General features: G+C 46.4%; 1 protein-coding gene across 1 annotated transcript in view; it reads right to left on the reverse strand.

Annotated features, from left to right (window-relative positions):
- The window catches only part of GLB1 (galactosidase beta 1), a 94,974-nt gene that overhangs the window by 41,788 nt on the left and 31,603 nt on the right, over positions 1-21,583 (reverse strand). Inside the window, exons 6-10 of the mRNA XM_038759822.1 lie at positions 16,586-16,766; positions 11,113-11,171; positions 6,471-6,592; positions 6,334-6,374; positions 5,105-5,217 (exon numbers count right to left, since the gene is read on the reverse strand). Coding sequence (XP_038615750.1) covers positions 5,105-5,217; positions 6,334-6,374; positions 6,471-6,592; positions 11,113-11,171; positions 16,586-16,766 — 516 coding nt within the window. The remainder of the gene's footprint in view (positions 1-5,104; positions 5,218-6,333; positions 6,375-6,470; positions 6,593-11,112; positions 11,172-16,585; positions 16,767-21,583) is intronic.

Here is a 21,583-nt window from a genome sequence, read left to right on the forward strand (position 1 = left end):
TATTTTATTTGTACATATTTATCCTATTTATTTTATTTTGTTAATATGTTTTGTTTTGTTGTCTGTCTCTCTCTTCTAGATTGTGAGCCCACTGTTGGGTAGGGACCGTCTCTATATGTTGCCAACTTGTACTTCCCAAGCGCTTAGTACAGTGCTCTGCACATAGTAAGCACTCAATAAATATGACTGACTGACTGAACAATAATAATAATAATAATAATACTATTAATATTATTAAGACTGAGCCCCCTCCTTCCTCTCCCCCCTTCCCCCTCCCCATCCCCCTGCCTTACCTCCTTCCCCTCCCCACAGCACCTGTATATATGTATATATGTTTGTACATATTTATTACTCTATTTACTTATTTATTTTATTTGTACCTATTTATTCTATTTATTTTATTCTGTTAATATGTTCTGTTTCATTGTCTGTCTCCCCCTTCTAGACTGTGAGCCCGCAGTTGGGTAGGGACTGTCTCTATATGTTGCCAACTTGTACTTCCCAAGCACTTAGTACAGTGCTCTGCACACAGTAAGCGCTCAATAAATATGATTGAATGAATGAGTGAATGAATAATATGCTTATTACTATTAATTGCTTATTATGTGCAAGCACTGTTCTAAGCGCTGGGGTAGCTACAAGGTCATCAGGTTGTCCCATGTGGGGCTCACACTCTTAATCCCCATTTTACAGATGAGGTGACTGAGGCACAGAGAAGTTAAGCAGCTTGCCCAAGATCACACAGCTGACAAGTGGCGGAGCTGGGATTAGAACCCAAATCCTGCGGCTCCAGAGCCCGTGCTCTTTCCACTAAGCTATGCTGCTTCTCCATAATAATGGAAGGAGAGGCAGCATTGGAGTCATCCTATGCCTTAATTTCCCCTCCTGATACTCCCTCCCAAATCTGTGTACCCTGCTCCCGCTAAACACAAGACAAAGTTCCAAGAAAAGAAACAACCCAAAAGAAAAATGTTAATTGGAATATATGTATCTAAAGGCGGTCACATGACTCTCCCCTCTGCACCCCACTTCATTCAATCGTATTTATTGAGCGCTTACCGTGGGCAGAGCACTGTACTAAGTGCTTAGACAACCCACCCTCCTCCTATTATAGTTTTAGTGAGTGTGTTTTAGACTGTGAGCCCACTGTTGGGTAGGGACTGTCTCTATATGTTGCCAACTTGTACTTCCCAAGTGCTTAGTACAGTGCTCTGCACACAGTAAGCGCTCAATAAATATGACTGATTGAATACCACTGAACTCTGTGTTACACTGCAATGTAGCCCACGTAAAGGTAGCAGGAAGTAAATCTGGGTCAACTCTGTTTTAGGGAAAGAGGGGAAATACCAACTCATCCCACCTTAGCTCACTGTAGTCAGGGAACGTGTCTACCAACTATGTTGCCAACTTGTACTTCCCAAGCGCTTAGTACAGTGCTCTGCACACAGTAAGCGCTCAATAAATACGATTGAATGAATGAATGAATGGTGGATTGTGCTCTCCCAAGTGCTTACTACCGTACTTTGCACACAGTAAGCGCTCAACAAATACCACTGATTGATCCGAAAAGGGATACGAAATCCTTGCTCTCCCTCTCTCTCCGATCGGAAGCTCCAAGTAGGACAAGGACTACGTCCAACCCAGTTGCATCAATGTCAGTGCTTAGCAGAATTCTCAACATGCACTAACACCCACAAATTATTTTTTAAAAATCAGCTTTCAGACCAAATGGGTTTAAAAATGAGATCTTTGGAGTTTGCCCAAACGATCTAGGTCCAAAGCCAGGAGGCAGAAACTGGGGTTCTCCCCAGTATCTTATCTGAGAAGGCATTTTGAAGGAAACGGCTCGCACCCTACACGGCAACGAGCCCGAAGGCACTCGGCTGCTTCCTGAGAACGGCGGAAGATGGGGGTCTCGTTAACGTAAATATGGCAAACCGAGGGCCGGGTTCCAGACCCGCAAAGAGAAATGCAAATCGGAATAAAGAGCCAGTGGAAGGCAGCAGATGACTAACAAACACCTTCTAGGTGCTCAAATGAGCTAGCTTTTCAATCTCCCCCAACCCCCATCTCCTACTACATTCACCTATGCAAACATCCAGTTGGTTTTCTCGTGTTTTTAAACTTTCACCAAGGGTGGAAACACGCACCACTAAATAACACCTTGGAGGTGTCTCCTTGAAAGTATTTTAGACCGTAGGGCGTTGCTGCTTCTCATCAAGTTCACCCTTGAATGGCTAAATGTGTTCATCTCTCGGGGGACTTTTTTAGTGGTATTTGTTAAGCATTTTACTACATGCCAGGAGCCGTACTAAGGGCTGGATAGGTACAAAGATACAGGGACTTGGGGCTCAGTCTTAATCCCCATTTTGCAAGGAGGGAACTGAGGCACAGAGAAGTGAAGTGACTTGCCCAAGGTCCACAGCAGACAAGCGGGGGAGCAGGGGTTTGTACTCAGGTTCTGTCTTCACACCCAGGCCCGCGCTCTATCCACTAAGCCATGCTGGTTTCAGCTATCACCTCTTATCCATGTCTCACCAACCTCAACTTCTCACCTGCTTTACAATCACCTGCTGCAACAGGACGTCTCTAGATGTTGCCAAATTCAAGCACTTAGTACAGTGCTCTGCACACAGTAAGCGCTCAATAAATATGATTGAATGAATGAATGAATGACATCCCCAAAGACAAAGTTAGAATCAATATAATGGCAAAAGCTGAACTCGCTGAAGCCGATTTCTCTGTGCCTCACTTTCCTCATATTTATTGAGTGCTGATTGCGCATAGAGGATTGCAGAGCACTTAGGAGAATACAACAGAATTAGCAGGCACGTTTCCTGCCCACAACAAGCATACAGTCTAAAGGGGGAGACATTCACTCATTCAGTCGTATTTATCGAGCGCCTCACTGTGTGCAGAGTCCTGTCCTAAGCGCTTGGAAAGTACCATTCAGCAATAGAGACAATCCCTGCCCACAATAGGCTTACAGCCTAGAGACAGACTCAATCCTGTAGCCTTAGTGCATAAGAAATTCATTCAATCGTACTTATTGAGCACTTACTGTGTGCAGAGCACTGTACTAAGCGCTTGGGAAGTACAAATCAGCAACATATAGAGATGGTTCCTACCCAACAACGGGCTTACAGTCTAGAAGGGGGAGACAGACAACAAAACAAAACAAGCAGACAGGTGTCAATACCATCAGAATAAACAGAATTATACACCACCTGGTACATAGTAAGCACTTAACAAATACTATAAAAAAAGAATAAAAGTTGATTTGTCTTATAGTTTGGGTTTCTTTTTAAAAAACTTTAGCAGATCTGAATTTCATCCCATCCTTACCTCATTACGCCTATTCTAAGTGTGAAGGTTTTGCAAAACTAAGACTGCAGGTAGGCTCAATTCCGTAACCCGGATGGGGCTCACGGTGTCAACCCCATTTTACAGGTGAGAGAACTGAGGCAAGGGGCAGAGCTGAGATTAGCACCCAGGTTCTTCCAACTCCCAGGCCTGTGTTCTATCCACTAAGCAACGCTGCTTCTCCCTTGGTTCCTAGAAGCCCAGAGACTCCAGCCACAATCAGGGCCAACCATGCCCGGCCGGAGGCAAGAGAGAGGAGAGGAGGGTCAGTCGTAGCAGAAGCAGTGTGGCCAAGTGGAGACAGCCCAAGCCTGGGAGTTGGAAGGTCCTGGGTTCTAGTCCTAGCTCCACCACTTGTCAGCTGAGAGCTCACCTCCTCCAGGAGGCCTTCCCAGACTGAGCCCCTTCCTTCCTCTCCCCCTCGTCCCCCTCTCCATCCCCCCCATCTTACCTCCTTCCCTTCCCCACAGCACCTGTATATATGTATATATGTTTGTACATATTTATTACTCTATTTATTTATTTATTTTACTTGTACATATCTATTCTACTTATTTTATTTTGTTAGTATGTTTGGTTTTGTTCTCTGTCTCCCCCTTTTAGACTGTGAGCCCACTGTTGGGTAGCGACTGTCTCTATATGTTGCCAATTTGTACTTCCCAAGCGCTTAGTACAGTGCTCTGCACATAGTAAGCGCTCAATAAATACGATTGATGATGATGATGATTTAATTTCTTGCTCCCTTTGCTCTTCCCCCTTCCCCACAGCACTTCTGTGCATATCCGCAATTTTATTTATTTGCCTTGCTGCCTGTCCCCCCCAGTCTAGACTATAAGCCCACTGTGGGCAGGGAATGTGACTGTTTGTTGTTGTATTGTAATCTCCCAAGTGCTTAGTCCAGTGCTCTGCACTCAGCAAACGCTCAATAGATATGATTGAACGAAGGAACTTCTCTGTGCCTCAGTTACCTCATCTGCAAAATGGGGAATCAATAATAATAATAATGATGATGGTATTTGTTAAGCACTTACTATATGCAAAGCACTGTTCTAATCAATCTCCTTTCTGTCCCCCTTCTAGACTGTGAGCCCACTGTTGCCAACTTGTACTTCCCAAGTGCTTAGTCCGGTGCTCTGCACACAGTAAGCGCTCAATAAATACGATTGATGATGATGATGATTTAATTTCTTGCTCCCTTTGGTCTTCCCCCTTCCCAGCCCCACAGCACTTCTGTGCATATCCGCAATTTTATTTATTTGCCTTGCTGCCTGTCTCCCCCAATCTAGACTATAAGCCCACTGTGGGCAGGGAATGTGACTGTTTGTTGTTGTATTGTAATCTCCCAAGTGCTTAGTCCAGTGCTCTGCACTCAGCAAATGCTCAATAGATATGATTAAACGAAGGAACTTCTCTGTGCCTCAGTTACCTCATCTGTAAAATGGGGAATCAATAATAATAATAATGATGATGGTATTTGTTAAGCACCTACTATATGCAAAGCACTGTTCTAATCAATCTCCTTTCTGTCCCCCTTCTAGACTGTGAGCCCACTGTTGCCAACTTGTACTTCCCAAGCGCTTAGTCTGGTGCTCTGCACACAGTAAGCGCTCAATAAATACGATTGAATGAATGAGTGAATGAATGAATGAATGTAAGACTGTAAGCCCATGTGGGACCTGATTATCTTAGTACAGCGTCTGACGCATAGTAAGCGCTCACGCCAAATACGATTATCACTCACCATCCCGATTACTTTCCTCACAGCAAAGTATTTCTCAGTCAGATCCCCGGCTTCACTCAACGGCGCGTCGTAATCATAGCTGGTGGGCTGGGGCGCGTAGGGAGTGTTGGCACCTAGGGGACAGAACGTCTCACAATTTCATGCCAGAAGCAATGGGAAAAAAATTCGTCCTTGTAAAATACCGCAAAGAAGCCAAGCTACTAAGTGGCAACTTCCAGCAGGAAACAGGCCTCGGAAATATAAGTAGCACGGCGTAGCAGATAGAGCCCAGGCCTGGGAGTTAGGAGGTTGTGAGTTCTAATCCCCGCTCAACCACTTGTCTGCTGTGTGACCTTGAGTCGGTCACTTAACTTCTCTGGGCTTCAGTTATCTCATAAAATGGGGATTGAGACTATGAGTGCCACATGGGAAAGGGACCCGATTTGTCTGTATCCACCCCAGTGCTTAGTACAGTTCCTGGCACATAGCAAGCGCTTAACAAATACCACAGTTATTCATTATCATAGGAGGATCGGGGACAAGTTAACCAAACACTTTGTGTGCCCAGATGTCTTTGAATGGAGAGAACCACAGTTACGTAAGCCACAGGAAGATCTATCAGTGGTTTTTACCGTACACTCACTGTGTGCAGAGCACTGCACTAAGCACTTGGGAGAGTTCAGAGACACATTCAACAGAGTTCAGAGACACATTAGCTGCCCACAAGGCAATCAAGAGGAATAGAGGAGAAGAACGAAGACAAACAGATAAAACTGAACGATGCAGTTGTGCACAGACACGAGCTGACAGGGGAATCTGAGACGACAAGTTCCAAACCAATAAGATTCCCACCAACGTTGGGTGGAAAGGAAAATAATTAAGAAATGGGTGTAAAGAGGCACAAAAGCTTACTTTGAGTTCCAAATCAATAAGATTCCCGCCGAGGAGACGACTTAAACGTTGGGTGGAAAGGAAAACAATTAAGAAATGGGTGTAAAGACGGTTAGCATAGAAACAAGCACGAAATCCAACATCTTGCAAACAAGACATAACTTGCAAAGACCCGGGTTGAATTCAGAGGGAGCAAGTTGTAGTCTCCCAGATGCCTCTCAAATTTAGAGAACTCAGTAATTATCACGCATCAAATCACCCCGCGACTCACAAAACGTAGGGAGAAAAAAAAAATCAGGTAAAAAATCCAAGTTAGATCACTTATAAAGCAGTAGCTTTCTGTTCAAATTCCTTCTTACCATTCCAATAGCCAAAATTGGTCCCACCTAGAAACATGTACCTAAAAATCAAAGAGAGAACAGATGATGCTTTGTTGAACGCCCACAAACTTTCCCAAAGAATGCTCAAGCGATTCCCCTTCCAAGCCAGCACTTACAAGTTCACATTAGCTCCACGAGCGAGCATATCTTGAAGGGATTTCACTATGACTTGGATTCCAACCTGTGAGTGTGGTTGGCCCCAATGATCTAACCAGCCAGTGTAGAACTCGGAATTCACCTGGTCAGGAAAAAGAGAACATACAAAACCACAGAGTTGAAAAACGAGGGCAAAACAAACCTTGATGAGCTAACTTCTTCTATGGAGTGGCCTAGACTCCGGCAGCGTTCCCATTTTTATCCGTGTTGAGAGGATGCGATTTAAAATGGAGGCCCTTAATAATAATAATCCTGGTATTTGTTAAGCGCTTGATATGTGCCAAGCACTGTTCTAAGCACTGGGGAAGATACAAGGTAATTAGATAGTCCCACATGGGGCTCACAGTCTTAATCCCCATTTTACAGATGAGGTAACTGAGGCACAGAGAAGTGAAGTGCCTTGCCTTAAGTCTCTGACACTTCTCATCTGAAGCAAAAGTCATGAGCAGGCTTCTCAAATTTAACTCTTATTCTCCAGCCTGGCCCAGGTCCCTGAGATGATCGTTTTCTCAGTTTATGTTTAAGTTCCCTTCAAGTACCCCGTAAGTATCTCTTTCAAATCACTTCAGATTAATAAGCACGAGTAGCTCATTCGAAAATAGCTTATGGAGCAGGTGAGGGATCACTGATGAGGTAGAATCGCCAAGGCTTTATATTTTATGGTATTTGATACACACGTACTATGTGCCAAGCACTGTACTAAGTGCTGGGGTAGATACAAGCTATTTGGGTTGGACACAGTCCACTTCTCACATGGGGTTCACAGTCTCAGTCCCCATTTTACAGACGAGGTAACTGAGGCCCGAAGAGGCGAAGCGACTTGACCAAGGTCATACAGCAGACAAGTGGAGGAGCCAGGATTAGAACCTAGGTCCTTCTGACTCCCAGGGCCGTGCTCTATCCACTAGGCTACACTGCTTCCCAAAAGCTTACCACCGCTACCAATCAATGGTATTTACTGAGCGCTTATGCATCAATCATCACAAATGCTATTTATTGAGCGCTTACTATGTGCAGAGCACTGTACTAAAGTGCTTGGGACAGTACAACACAAGTTAGCAGACACGTTCCCCCACCACAATGAGCTCATAGTCATTGTGACTGTGTGCAGAGCACTGTACTAAGCGCTCGGAAGACTACAATGCAACTGAGTTGGTAAACGTATTCCCTGCCTGCAAGGAGCTTACAGTCTAGAAGGCCTATTCAGTGAAACCCAGCCCATTACTGGATCAACTAATCAAGGGCAAATTCTACTCTCTGACCTCTCTCTCACTTCAACCCTTAAGTCTTATATGAGTAGGAGCTTAAACTTAACTCTGCCGTTGTTGATTCACCCATGTTTGAGCCTCCCTACCTAGAATGACAGTCCCAGACCCACGTCCAAGACTGAGCTCCTTATCTTCCCTCCCAAACCCTGTCCTCTCCCTGACTTTTCTGTCACTGTGGACGGCACAACCAGCCTTCCCATCTCACGAGCCCGCCAACTTGGTGTCATCCTTGACTCCGCTCCCTCATCCACCCCACATATCCAATCCATCACCAAATCCTGCCGGTCTTACCTTCAAAACATCCGTCAAGGTCCGCCCTTTCCTCCCCATCCAAACTGCAACCACGTTAGTACAATATCAATCAATCAATCGTATTTATTGAGCGCTTACTGTGTGCAGAGCACTGTACTAAGCGCTTGGGAAGTGCAAGTTGGCAACATATCACTCATCTTATCCCGATTGGATTACTGCATTAGCCTCCTTTCTGACCTCCCAACCACCTGCCTTTCCCCACTTCACTCCGCTGCCCAGATTATCTTTCTAAAGAAACACAGAGAAGCAGCGTGGCTCAGTGGAAAGAGCACAGGCTTTGGAGTCAGAGGTCGTGGGTTCAAATCCCGGCTCCGCCACTTAGCTGTGTGACTTTGGGCAAGTCACTTCACTTCTCTGGGCTTCAGTTCCTTCATCTGTAAAATGGGGATTAAGACTGTGAGCCCCCCATGGGACAACCTCATCACCTTGTAACCTCCCCAGCTCTTAGAACAGTGCTTTGCACATAGTAAGTGCTTAATAAATGCCATCATCATTATTATTATGTCATCCACCTCCTCAAAAATTTCCCGTGGTTGCCTATCAACCTCCATATCAAACAAAAACTCCTTACTATTGGCTTCAACGCTCTCCATCACCTTGGCCCTTCTTACCTCACCTATCTTCTCTCCTTCTATATCCCAGTCCGCGCACTCCGCTCCTCTGGTGCTAACCTTCTCACTGTGCTTCATTCTCACCTACCCCGCCATCAACCCCTGGCCCACATCCTACCTCTGGCTTGGAATGCTCTCCCTCCTCACATCTGTCAATCACTCTTCCCCTCTTCAAAGCCCTACTGAAGGTGCACCTCCTCCAGGAGGCCTTCCCAGACTAAGCCCCCTTTTCCTCAGCTCCCCCTCCCTTCCGCGTCACCTCGACTTGCTCCATTTGCTCTCCCTCCCTGCCCGCCCCACGGCAATTATGTATATACGTATATATCTATAATTCCATTTATTTACATTGATGCCTGTTTACTTGTTCAGATGTCTGCCTCCCCCCCTCTAAACTGCAAACCCGTGGTGGGCAGGGATTGTCTCTATTGCTGTATTGTACTTTCCAAGTGCTCAGTACAGTGCTCTGCTCACAGTAAGCACTCAGTAAATACAATTGAATGAACGAATCAGCTCACGACCAAGATTCAAGGGGAGCCAATGTTGGGTTTTCTAGCTAATCAAGAAGTCGCTCACTAAATAAAGAATAATAATAATACTTGTTAAGCGCTTATTATGTGCCAAGTACTGTGTACTAGTTTGGACACAGTCCCCATCCCACATGGGGCCCGGATTCTTAATATCCCATTTTACAGATGAAGAAACTGAGGCCCATAGAAGTGACTTGCCCAAGTTCACACAGCAGACAAGTGGCAGAGCTGGGATTAGAACCCAAGTCCTTCTGACTCCAAGCCTGTGGTCTATCCTCAAAGTCACGCTGCTTCTCTAAATCAAGTCCCTCGACCATAAGTGGACACGGTGAACCTACTCAATTGTATTTATTGAGAGCTTACTATGTGCAGAGCACTGTACTAAGCATTTGCAATATAAGAGTGCAATATAACAATAAACAGACACCATCCCTGCCCACGATGACTTAGTCTAGAGGGGGAGACAAACATTAATATAAATAAATTACAGATATGTACTTAAGTGCTGTGGGGCTGGGAGGGGGGATGAATAAAGGGAGCAAATAATGGTGGTGCAGAAGGGAGTGGGAGAAGAGGAAAGGAGGGCTGAGTCAGGGAAGGCCTCTTGAAGCCTTCAATAAGACTTTGAAGCGGGGGACAATAATTGTCGGATTTGAGGAGGGAGGGTGTTCCAGGACAGAGACAGGACGTGGGTGAGGGGTCGGTGGCGAGATAGACGAGAATGAGATGCAGTGAGGAGATTAGCACCAAAGGAGTGAAGTGTGCGGGCTGGGAAACCACAAGTTTCCATCGGCTCTTCTGAGTCCCCGCTAGCCCGAGGACACTTTCTCCTTCCTCATGCTATGGGTTCTGAAGCCACTAATCTGCCCTCCCGAGGAGTCACTGCACCCAAAGAAATAACTTATTCCCCCTCACTAAATTCATCCAGTCACGGATGACAGCGTGGGTCTCACGCTGAGATCCCAGCAGGCTAACAGCTAAAAATGCACGTCGCCACTGAGTCCCACCAATAACCAAGTTAGCTGGGAAGCAGTGTGGCCTAGTGAAAAGAGCCCAGGGTTGGAAATCAGCGGATCAGAGGATGAGAATCAGAGGATGAGAAGCAGCGTGGCTCAGTGGAAAGAGCACGGGCTTTGGAGTCAGAGGTCATGGGTTCAAATCCTGGCTCTGCCCAAAGAGCCTATTTCAGTATTTCTGTGTATTTCAGGGTCCTAATCTTCAAAGTCGGGGCTGGGGAGCTACCTGGCCCCTCTCCAGATGAGACGTGACAGATGTGCCAGCTCATTACAGTGATTCAGCCAGTAAAGGGTTGACTAAAAGCATTCCGATAACTCATTCCAGCATAAAGCTGTGTGACTTTGGGCAATTCACTTAACTTCTCGTACAGTGCTCTGCACACAGTAAGCGCTCAATAAATACGATTGATTGATTGATTCTCTGTACCTCAGTTACCTCATCTGTAAAATGGGGATTAAAACCGTGAGCCCCCCGTGGGACCACCTGATCACCTTGTAAACTCCCTAGCGCTTAGAACAGTGCATTGCACATCCAGTGCTTAGAACAGTGCTTTGCACATAGTAAGCGCTTAATAAATGCCATCATTATTATTATTATCTGGGTTCTAATCCCAGCTCTGCCAACTGCTTTCTGTGTGACCTTGGGCATGTCACAACTTCTCTGGTCCTCAGTTTCCTCAACTGTAAAATGGGGATTAAATACCTATTTTCTGTTCTATTTAGACTGTGAACTCCATGCGGGTCAGGGACTGTGTCCTACCTGTACCTGTACCTAACAGATACCTTCCCCAGTGCTTAGAACAGTGTTTAACTCACAGTAAGCACTTAACAAATACCATAAAAAAACTGAATAAGCACTGATATTTACCAAGGGACCCCTGGGCTCACTCTTCCTCTGGGTTTCAAAGGCAGCTGTAATGTTGCTACCTGGAAGAAAAAGAAAAAGAAAAAAAAACAGTTAGTGGAAGCTCACAACAGGCTTAGAATACTTGACAAAAGGAATTGTGGCTCCCCAGTACACTATTAATCCACAGCACAAAGAATAATAATAGTGGTATTTATTTGTTAAGTGAGAAGCAATGTGGCCTAGTGGATAGACCATAAGCCTGGGAGTCAGAAGGATGTGGGTTCCAATCCCGGCTCAGCCACTTGTCAGCTGTGTGACCTTCGGCAAGAGACTTCATTTCTCCGTGCCTCAGTTCCCACACCTGTAAAATGGGGGTTAAGACTGTGAGGCCCAGGTTGGACAAGGACCGCATCCAACCTGACTAGCTTGTATCTACCCCAGCGCTTAGTATCGTGCCCGGCACATGGCGCTTAAACGATTATCATTTTTAAAAAGGTGCTTATTATGCATCCACACTGTTCTCAATACTGGGGCAGATGCACAGATAAGCAGGTCAGAATCCCCGCTGCTCGTGGTTTGTTGAAAAGTCAGTATTTTGACAGAGAAGACTGGAATTGGGAAGACACTGGAGACATCAACTGAAAAATAATTTTTGCATTTTGCCTCATTCGCTCCAGGACTGACGGGCCGACGGGAGAGGCAGCGCTGTTCTGAAAGAAAATTCTGGGAAACCTGGTGATATTCCTAGCTCTGCCATTAGTTCCCTTGTGAAATCTCTGCCCAAAGAGCCTACCCTCTCTGCGTATTTCAGGGTCCTAATCTTCAAAGTCGGGGCTGGGGAGCTACCTGGCCCCTCTCCAGATGAGACGTGACAGATGTGCCAGCTCATTACAGTGATTCAGCCAGTAAAGGGTTGACTAAAAGCGTTCCGATAACTCCTTCCAGCATAAAGGTGATGCTACCCTTTTAATTCACAACCCGCTGGAACCTAAGGGAGGAAATGATCACGACCACTTCCTCTGGAACCTGGGCCCAGAGACTAGGTGAGCTGACATCAATCACTTCAAATAGAGTCCTCAGTGTTCAATGCTCTGGCTAAATGTTTCCCGGCAACTCGAAGGATTTCTGCTTCTCCCAGAAAAAGGCGATGTTGAATTTAAAAAGTGCTCGAAGTGGGGTGGAGACCAGACAGACGGCCAGAGGCTCAAGATGGGGAATACTGCTAATCTTTAGAACAGGACAATGCCCCTTCAAAACTGAAGATCAGATGTATTTCAGCTACCTCCCCAGTAGTCAGAAGGACCTGGGTTCTAATCCCAGCTCCACCACCTGTCTGCCATGTAGCCGTGGGCAAGTCACTTCACTTCTCTGGGCCACAGTTACCTCATCTGTGAAATGGGGATTAAGACCGTGAGCCCTACATGGGACAGGGACTGTGTCCAACCTGATTCGCTTGGCATGTGCCTGGCACGTACTAAGCGCTTAATAAATACCATAAAAAAGGCACCCAACCTGGATACCCATAAGTCACCCCAAGTTCCAGCAATCACTTTTATATCCTCATTGGTCCTTGGGCAGGGTCATTTGGGAGGTAGACCATGATGGGGAACGGTGTTTGGGGGCAACCAAGTGAGGCCTTCTGCAGACTAAGAGAGAGGACCCACCTTGAGAACTAGGGAACTTGAAAGGCTCAAGAGCTGAATTATTTTCCCATTTGGATGACACCCCAGGCCCTGAACCTACTACCAAGGCAGGACCCGGGCAGTCAATTGCATTTATTAAAGCACTTTCTTTGTGCAGAGCACTGTACTAAGTGCTTGAAGTTTGGGGTTACTTTGTCCCTGCAATACCCAGTCTGCTTAAGCAGACTCCAGAGTTGTCAGCCTAAAGGGTGGCACCTCCCCTCCCCCTGACCAAAGGGACAAAGGTCAGGTGGACGTCCTAGGTAATATCCACATCTGGAACGCCGGGATGTTTGTGGCCAATCGGAACAGGACCAGCCTCATATAGAAGCAGCGTGGCTCAGTGGAAAGAGCACAGGCTTTGGAGTCAGAGGTCATGGGTTCAAATCCCCACTCCACCGCTTGTCAGCTGTGGGACTTTGGGCAAGTCACTTAACTTCTCTGTGCCTCAGTTACCTCATCTGGAAAATGGGGATGAAGACTGTGAGCCCCACGTGGGACAACCTGATCACCTTGTAACCTCCCCAGTGCCTGGAACAGTGCCTGGCACATAGTAAGCACTTAATAAATGCCATCATTATTATTATTTGCAGTCAGTCCATTGTACTTACTGAGCGCTTTCTGTGTCCTGAGCACTGTACTAAGCACATGGGAGAGTACAGCACTAAACAAGACACATACTTTGCCCAGTGGCGAAGAGCTTCAGGGACCCCCTTTCCCCCCTGACAGCTTTTACAACTATTTTCAAATGGTTCAATTGAGCGAATATCTTTGAAATCTGGTTTTGCCTTTAACCTCGTACTCCTTCTTGTTTTGTTTTGTGGTATCTCTTAGAGTGATAATATTTGTCAAGTGCTATGTGCCAGACACTGTACAAGGGGCTGGGAGAGACACAAACTAATCAGGTTGGACACAGTCCCTGTCCCACATGATGCTCACGGTCTTAATCCCCATTTCACAGGTAACTGAGGCCCAGAGAAGTGAAGTGACTTCCCCAAGTTCACACAGCAGACAAGAAGGGGAAGAGGGATTAGAACCCAGATCCTTCTGACTCTCATGCCCATGCTCTACCTACCATGCTGTTTATCTAGATTTTCTTCCCTTTAGATTGCCACCCCTCAAGAGCCAGGGAATGAACCGTACGTAGCTACAAAACCCTTATAAAAAAAAAATAATCTTGTTGTGTGCCACTAAACCGATTTACAAAACCAAGGAAAAATCCCTGGGTGTGCAAATCCAGATTGCCCTGGCACAGTCTTAGGTGAGCCCTAGATGGTGGTGAGGGTAGTTACTAAGCAGTTACTATGTGCCAAGCACCATACCAAGCGGTGGTTAGAGGCAAACTCCAGGTCAGGACAGAACTGGAGAAAGTGCTAAACCACACAAGCGTATTGTGGCCTTCCCCGATTAAACCCTCATTTCCTCTCCTCCTTCTCCCTTCTGCAACGTCTACACATTTTGATCTGTGCCCTTTAAGGACTTGATAGTCCCCACACCCTCGGCCACACGGCACTTATGTACATAGCCATAATTTCTTTTAATGCCTGGTTCCTCCTCCAGGCTGTAAGCTCCTTGTGGGCAGGGAACACGTCCACCAACTCTGTTGTAGCGTACTCTCCCAAACATTCAGTACAGTGAATGTACTTTTTGTACAGTACAGTACACAGTAGGTGCTCACTCGGTAATACTAATTGACTGAAGACTCCTGAACCATGTCACAGATACAACGTAAACACAGAATTTCAAAGCTGAACAAATGAGGAACAGAAAGGTGACAAAACCCATTCTTACCTGGGGAGCACATTTTCCAGGTCCATGACCCTAAATACTCAGACATTTTCCAACACCCTAAAATTCCTGTCCCTTCCATTCATTTAGTCAATCGCATTTACTGAGTGCTTGCTGTATGCAAAGCACCATACTAAGTGTTTGGGAAAGTACAATATAACAATAAACAGATACATTCCCTGCCCATAACGAGTACGTGATTTAATCTGAGACATTAGTTGGGATATGTCTACACACCCACACACGAATAGGATTTTGCTGTCAATAGTGTGATCTTTGAAAAGGAAAGGAAGCTCAGAGAAGTAGTGTGACCTAGTAGAAAAAGTATGGGCCTGGGAATCAGAAGGACCTGCTTTTTAATTCCAGCTCCGCCACTTGTCCGCTGTGTGATCTTGGGCAAGTCACTTCACTTCTGTGAGCCTCGGTTACCTCTTCTCTAAAATGGGGATTAAGATTGTGAGACCTATGTGGGACAAGGACTGAATTCAACCTGTTGAGCTTGTTTGTAGACCAGTGCTTAGCACAGTTCCTGGCACATAGTGAATGCTTAATACCATAAAAAAACCCTCTCTGCCTATTAGGGACTGCTCATGGTGACTAAATTTCCCAAAAGGCCCAATGGCCCTGTTATTCTAGAGGCTTTCTCAATCCACCAGGCCCAAAGTCTACCATAGCATAAAGGCCTCTCAGAGCACCATCCTTGAGGAAGTCTTTTAAAAGCTTCCATAGTCCACCAGCTCCAAAGTCTATCATAGCATAAAGGCCTCGCAGAGCACCACCCTTGAGGAAGTTTTCTAAAAGCTTCCACAACCCACCATGCCCAAAGTCTACTGTAGCATAAAGGCCTCGCGGAGCACCACACTTGAGGAAGTTTTCTAGGCGCTTCTGCAATCCACTGGACCCAAAGTCTACCATAGCATAAAGGCCTCTCAGAGCACCATCCTTGAGGAAGTCTTCCACTTCTGTAGTCCACCAGGCCCAAAGTCGAGCATGGCATAAAGGCCTCGCAGAGCACCACCCTTGAGGAAGTTTTCTAAAAGCTTCCACAACCCACCATGCCCAAAGTTTATTGTAGCATAAAGGCCTCGCGGAGCACTACTCTTGAGGAAGTTTTCTAAAAGCTTCCACAACCCACCATGCCCTAAGTCTATTGTAGCATAAAGGCCTTGCAGAGCACCACACTTGAGGAAGTTTTCTAGATGCTTCCGCAATCCACTGAACCCAAAGTCTACCATAGCATAAAGGCCTCTCAGAGCACCATCCTTGAGGAAGTCTTCTAGAAGCTTCCACAATCCACCATGCCCTAAATCTATTGTAGCATAAAGGCCTTGCGGAGCACCACACTTGAGGAAGTTTTCTAGACGCTTCTGCAATCCACTTGACCCAAAGTCTACCATAGCATAAAGGCCTCTCAGAGCACCACCCTTGAGGAAGTTTTCTAGAAACTTCTGTAGTTCACCAGGCCCAAAGTCTATCGTAGCATAAAGGCCTCTCAGAGCACCATCCTTGAGGAAGTCTTCTAGAAGCTTCCACAACCCACCATGCCCGAAGTCTACTGTAGCATAAAGGCCTCACGGAGCACCACACTTGAGGAAGTTTTCTAGGCGCTTCCGCAATCCCCTTGACCCAAAGTCTACTATACTTAAAGGCCTCTCAGAGCACCACCCTTGAGGAAGTTTTCTAGAAGCTTCTGTGGTCCACCAGGCCCAAAGTCTATCGTAGCATAAAGGCCTCGCAGAGCACCACCCTTGAGGAAGTTTTCTAAAAGCTACCACAACCCACCATGCCCAAAGTCTACCGTAGCATAAAGGCCTCGCGGAGCACCACACTTGAGGAAGTTTTCAAGACGCTTCCACAATCCACCGGACCTAAAGTCTTCCATAGCATAAAGGCCTCTCAGAGCACCATCCTTGAGGAGTTTTCTAGAAGCTTCTGTAGTCCACCAGGCCCAAAGTCTACCATGGCATAAAGGCCTTGTGGAGCACCACACCTGAGGAAGTTTTCTACAAGCGTCCACTACCTACCAGGCCCAAAGTCCACAGTAGCATAAAGGCCTTGCAGAGCACCACACTTGAGGAAGTTTTTGTTGGCTCCATCGGTAGTGAACAGCACCACGTTGTCACCCAAATGCTGATAGAAGAGCTTTTGAAGAGAGCGTAGGTAGTCATAGTCGCAGGTGAAATAGCTTCCATATTCATTTTCAACCTACAAATCAGAAGGGAGAAGGAGAGTTACAGAAGCAGTGTGTCCTAATGGATAAAGCATGGGCCTGGGAGTTGGAAGGACCTGGATTCGAATCCCGGTTCCACCACTTGTCTACTGGGTGACCTTGGGCAAGTGACTTCATTTCTCTGGGCCTCAGTTACCGCATCTGTAAAATGGGATTAAGACCGTGAGCCCCTTGAGGGACAGGGACTATGCCCAACCTGACACCAGTATCTACCCCAATGGTTAGTACAATGCTTGGCTCAAAGTAAGCACTTAAATACCATAAAAAAGAGATTTGATTGCAGACAATCAGATCGGCCATTCTGAGTCATTCACAAGCAACCGAACAATCAATCAATCAATCGTATTTATTGAGTGCTTACTATGTGCAGAGCACTGTACTAAGCGCTTGGGAAGTACAAAATTGGCAACATATAGAGACAGTCCCTACCCAACAGTGGGCTCACAGTCTAAAAGGGGGAGACAGAGAACAGAACCAAACATACCAACAAAATAAAATAAATAGGATAGAAATGTACAAGTAAAATAAATAAATAAATAGAGTAATAAATATGTACAACCATATATACATATATACAGGTGCCGTGGGGAAGGGAAGGAGGTAAGATGGGGGGATGGAGAGGCGGACGAGGGGGAGAGGAAGGAAGGGGCTCAGTCTGGGAAGGCCTCCTGGAGGAGGTGAGCTCTCAGCAGGGCCCTGAAGGGAGGAAGAGAGCTAGCTTGGCGGAGGGGCAGAGGGAGGGTATTCCAGGCCCGGGGGATGACGTGGGCCGGGGGTCGACGGCGGGAGAGGCGAGAACGAGGTACGGTGAGGAGATTAGCGGTGGAGGAGCGGAGGTTGCGGGCTGGGCAGTAGAAGGAGAGAAGGGAGGTGAGGTAGGAGGGGGCGAGGTGGTGGACAGCCTTAAAGCCCAGGGTGAGGAGTTTCTGCCTGATGCGCAGATTGATTGGTAGCCACTGGAGATTTTTGAGGAGGGGAGTAATATGCCCAGAGCGTTTCTGGATAAAGATAATCCGGGCAGCAGCATGAAGTATGGATTGAAGTGGAGAGAGACACGAGGATGGGAGATCAGAGAGAAGGCTGGTGCAGTAGTCCAGACAGGATAGGATGAGAGCTTGAATGAGCAGGGTAGCGGTTGGGATGGAGAGGAAAGGGCGGATCTTGGCAATGTTGCGGAGCTGAGACCGGCAGGTTTTGGTGACGGCTTGGATGTGAGGGATGAATGAGAGAGCGGAGTCGAGGATGACACCAAGGTTGCGGGCTTGTGAGACGGGAAGGATGGTAGTGTCGTCAACAGAGATGGGAAAGTTAGGGAGAGGACAAGGTTTGGGAGGGAAGACAAGGAGCTCAGTCTTCGACATGTTGAGCTTTAGGTGGCGGGCGGACATCCAGATGGAGATGTCCTGAAGGCAGGAGGAGATGCGAGCCTGAAGGGAGGGGGAGAGAGCAGGGGCAGAGATGTAGATCTGGGTGTCATCAGCGTAGAGATGACAGTTGAAGCCGTGGGAGCGAATGAGGTCACCAAGGGAGTGAGTGTAGATTGAGAACAGAAGGGGACCAAGCACTGAACCTTGGGGAGCCCCCACAGTAAGAGGATGGGAGGGGGAGGAGGAGCCTGCAAAAGAGACTGAGAAAGAACAACCGGAGAGATAAGAGGAGAACCAGGAGAGGACGGAGTCTGTGAAGCCAAGGTCAGATAGCGTGTGGAGGAGAAGGGGGTGGTCCACAGTGTCGAAGGCAGCTGAGAGGTCGAGGAGGATTAGGACAGAATATGAGCCGTTGGATTTGGCAAGCAGGAGGTCATTGGTGACCTTTGAGAGGGCAGTTTCCGTGGAATGAAGGGGACGGAAGCCAGACTGGAGGGGGTCGAGGAGAGAGTTGTTGTTGAGGAATTCTAGGCAGCGCGTGTAGACAACTCGTTCAAGGAGTTTGGAAAGGAATGGTAGGAGGGATATGGGACGATAACTAGAAGGCATTTAGAATCAATGGCATTTATTGAGCGCTACTGTGCGCAGAGCACTGTACTAAGCGCTTGGGAAACTATAATACAATAGAGTTGCATACAATAAGTCCACAAGGAGCTCAAGATGATCATTAAAATAAATGACCGATCGGGAAAACAGTAGCGTGTAAGGATATGCACACAAGTGCTGCTGGGCTGGAGTGATGAACAAGTAGAAGCGATGATTTACTGACTTCAAATAAGGGTCTTCCATGGATACATTTCTCCAAAGGTTCCCTTAACCCTCCAAAAGAAAAGAAACTAACTCAGAGTCCATAAGTGCTAAATTGTTGCTGAATTTTACTTGCCAAGCGCTTAGTACAGTGCTCTGCAAGCAGTAAGCGCTTAATAAATATGATTAAATGAATGAATGACTAGGTGGTCAGCTTGGATCTCAGGAAGCAAAGTGGCCTAGTAGGAAGAGCATGGGACTGGGAGCCAGACGACCAGTGTTTTAATCCTCACTCCACAACTTGCCTGCTGCGTGACCCTCGGCAAGTCACTTCACTTCTCTGTGCCTCAGTTACCTCCACAGCAAAATGGGGATTCAATACCTGTTCTCCCTCAGACTGTGATCCCCATGTGGGACAAAGACTGTGTCCAGATTATCCTGCACCTCCCTCGGTACTTACAACAGTGCTTGACACATAGTAAGCTTTTAAATAACAAAAAAAAGTGACTTCTCCCTTCCTCTTCCTTCCTCAACTTCAGTTCTAGTGTCAAAGTGGTCAAACTCCAGTAAACCTCAAATTCTGGGTTCAATACTGCAGTTCAGATCAAACAATCAACAGTACTTGGGTGCTTACGCTGCGCCAAGCACTGTACTAAGCACTTGGGAGAATAAGAGAGTCACTAAACCTGGTCCCTTAACTAGGAGATCTTACAGTCTAGCAGGGAAGATGGACACTAAAAGAAATTACAGGTAAGGAGAAGCAATGAAATTCAAAGATACGTTCCTAAGTGCTACTGGGGGGAGTATCACTGTAAATAATAATTATGGCATTTGTTAAGCACTTACTATGTGCCAGGCACTGTACTAAGCACTGGACTTAGGGGGAGAGGCCCCTAGAGTGATACAAAAGTGCTGAAAGGATGAAGTCATGAGAATTCACCAGGGAAGGCCTCCTCGTGGAGGTGTGATTTTAGAAGGGCTTTGAAGAAGGGGAGCACGACGGCCTGCAGAGTGGATAGACTAGACTGTGAGCCCACTGTTGGGTAGGGACCATCTCTATACGTTGCCAACTTGTACTTCCCAAGCGCTTAGTACAGTGCTCTGCACACAGTAAGTGCTCAATAAATACGATTGACTGACTGACTGAATGCATAAGTGCATGGGGGTGGAAGTCAGGAGGACCTAGGTTCTAATCCCGCCTCTGCCCCTTGTCTGCTGTGTGACTCTGGGCAAGTCATTTCACTTCTCTGGGCCTCAGTTACCTCATCAGTACAATGGGGATGAAGACTCTGAGTCCCATGCGGGAGAGCGACTGCGTCCAACCCGATTTGCTTGTATCCACCCCAGAGCTTAGCACAGTGCCTGGTGCATGGTAAGTGCTTAAACACCACAATTATTATTATTATTGTTATGTGAAGGGGGAGCGAGTTCTAGGCAAGAGGAATAATAGCCAGGGAGACAGGAATGAGGCACAGAGAGTAGACTGGCTTGAGAGGAGCGATATGTGCAAACGAGGTTCCTTTAGGAAAGGAACCGAGATACGTAATGAGGGGAGAGCCTTCAAGCTCTTTTTTAAATTATTATTATTATATTTGTTTAAAATGCTTACTACGTTTTCAAGCACTCTAAGCATTGGAGTAGATACGAGTCAAATCACAGTTTCTGTCCCACATTGGGCTCACAATGACCAAGAGTTTCAACAGTTTCAAAAGCACCACTGGTAAAAGCATGCACACTTGAAGGTGTAAGACCCTGATTAATGTAGAAACTACCAAACTTTCACAGTATGTTTTGCTTCCAGTCTAATGAATGTGATTATAAAAACTTGCATCTCTAGATGTTGATGTCTATGACCCCTTTTTTCCCCAAAAAATGCCTGTGAGATTTTTCTAGAACTCAAAAGTTTTAGCATTACATCAGGTCCGTGAAGTTGCATTCTATTATGCCTAGAGAGTACAAATTTCACACCTAGAATGTAAATATCTTTCAAGTTGCATCAAAATACTGACTCCTTTCCACTCCCCTCTCTACTCTTGGACTTGGGAGAGGGGTCAGAGGGAGATAAACCAATAATTGATCAATCTCGAACCCTAGGATGGGACTGCAGGTTGAACTAAAACGCGTAAATACATCCCACACCCACTGACAACTTGGCAAAGAGAATTTGGTTAACCTTGGTGCATTAAAATACTGACTCCTTTCCAATTCCCTGCTCTACTTGTGGACTTCGGGGGGTAGACATAAACCAATTACTGATCAGTCTTGCACCCTGAAATGGGAGTGCAGGTTGAATGAGAGAAGCAGCATGGCTCAGTGGAAAGAGAACAGGCTTGGGAGTCAGAGGTCATGGGTTCTAATCCCGGCTCCGCCACTTGGCAGCTGTGTGACTTTGGGCAAGTCACTTGACTTCTCTGTGCTTCAGTTACCTCATCTGTAAAATAGGGATTAAGACTGTGAGCCCCACGTGAGACAACCTGATGACCTTGTCTCTCCCCCAGTGCCTAGAACAGTGCTTGGCACATAGTAAGTGCTTAACAAATACCATCATTATTATTAATCAATCAATCAATCAATCGTATTTATTGAGCACTTACTGTGTGCAGAGCACTGTACTAAGT

Source organism: Tachyglossus aculeatus, chromosome 2, assembly GCF_015852505.1.
Source record: "Tachyglossus aculeatus isolate mTacAcu1 chromosome 2, mTacAcu1.pri, whole genome shotgun sequence".
Classification (NCBI taxonomy): domain Eukaryota; kingdom Metazoa; phylum Chordata; class Mammalia; order Monotremata; family Tachyglossidae; genus Tachyglossus; species Tachyglossus aculeatus.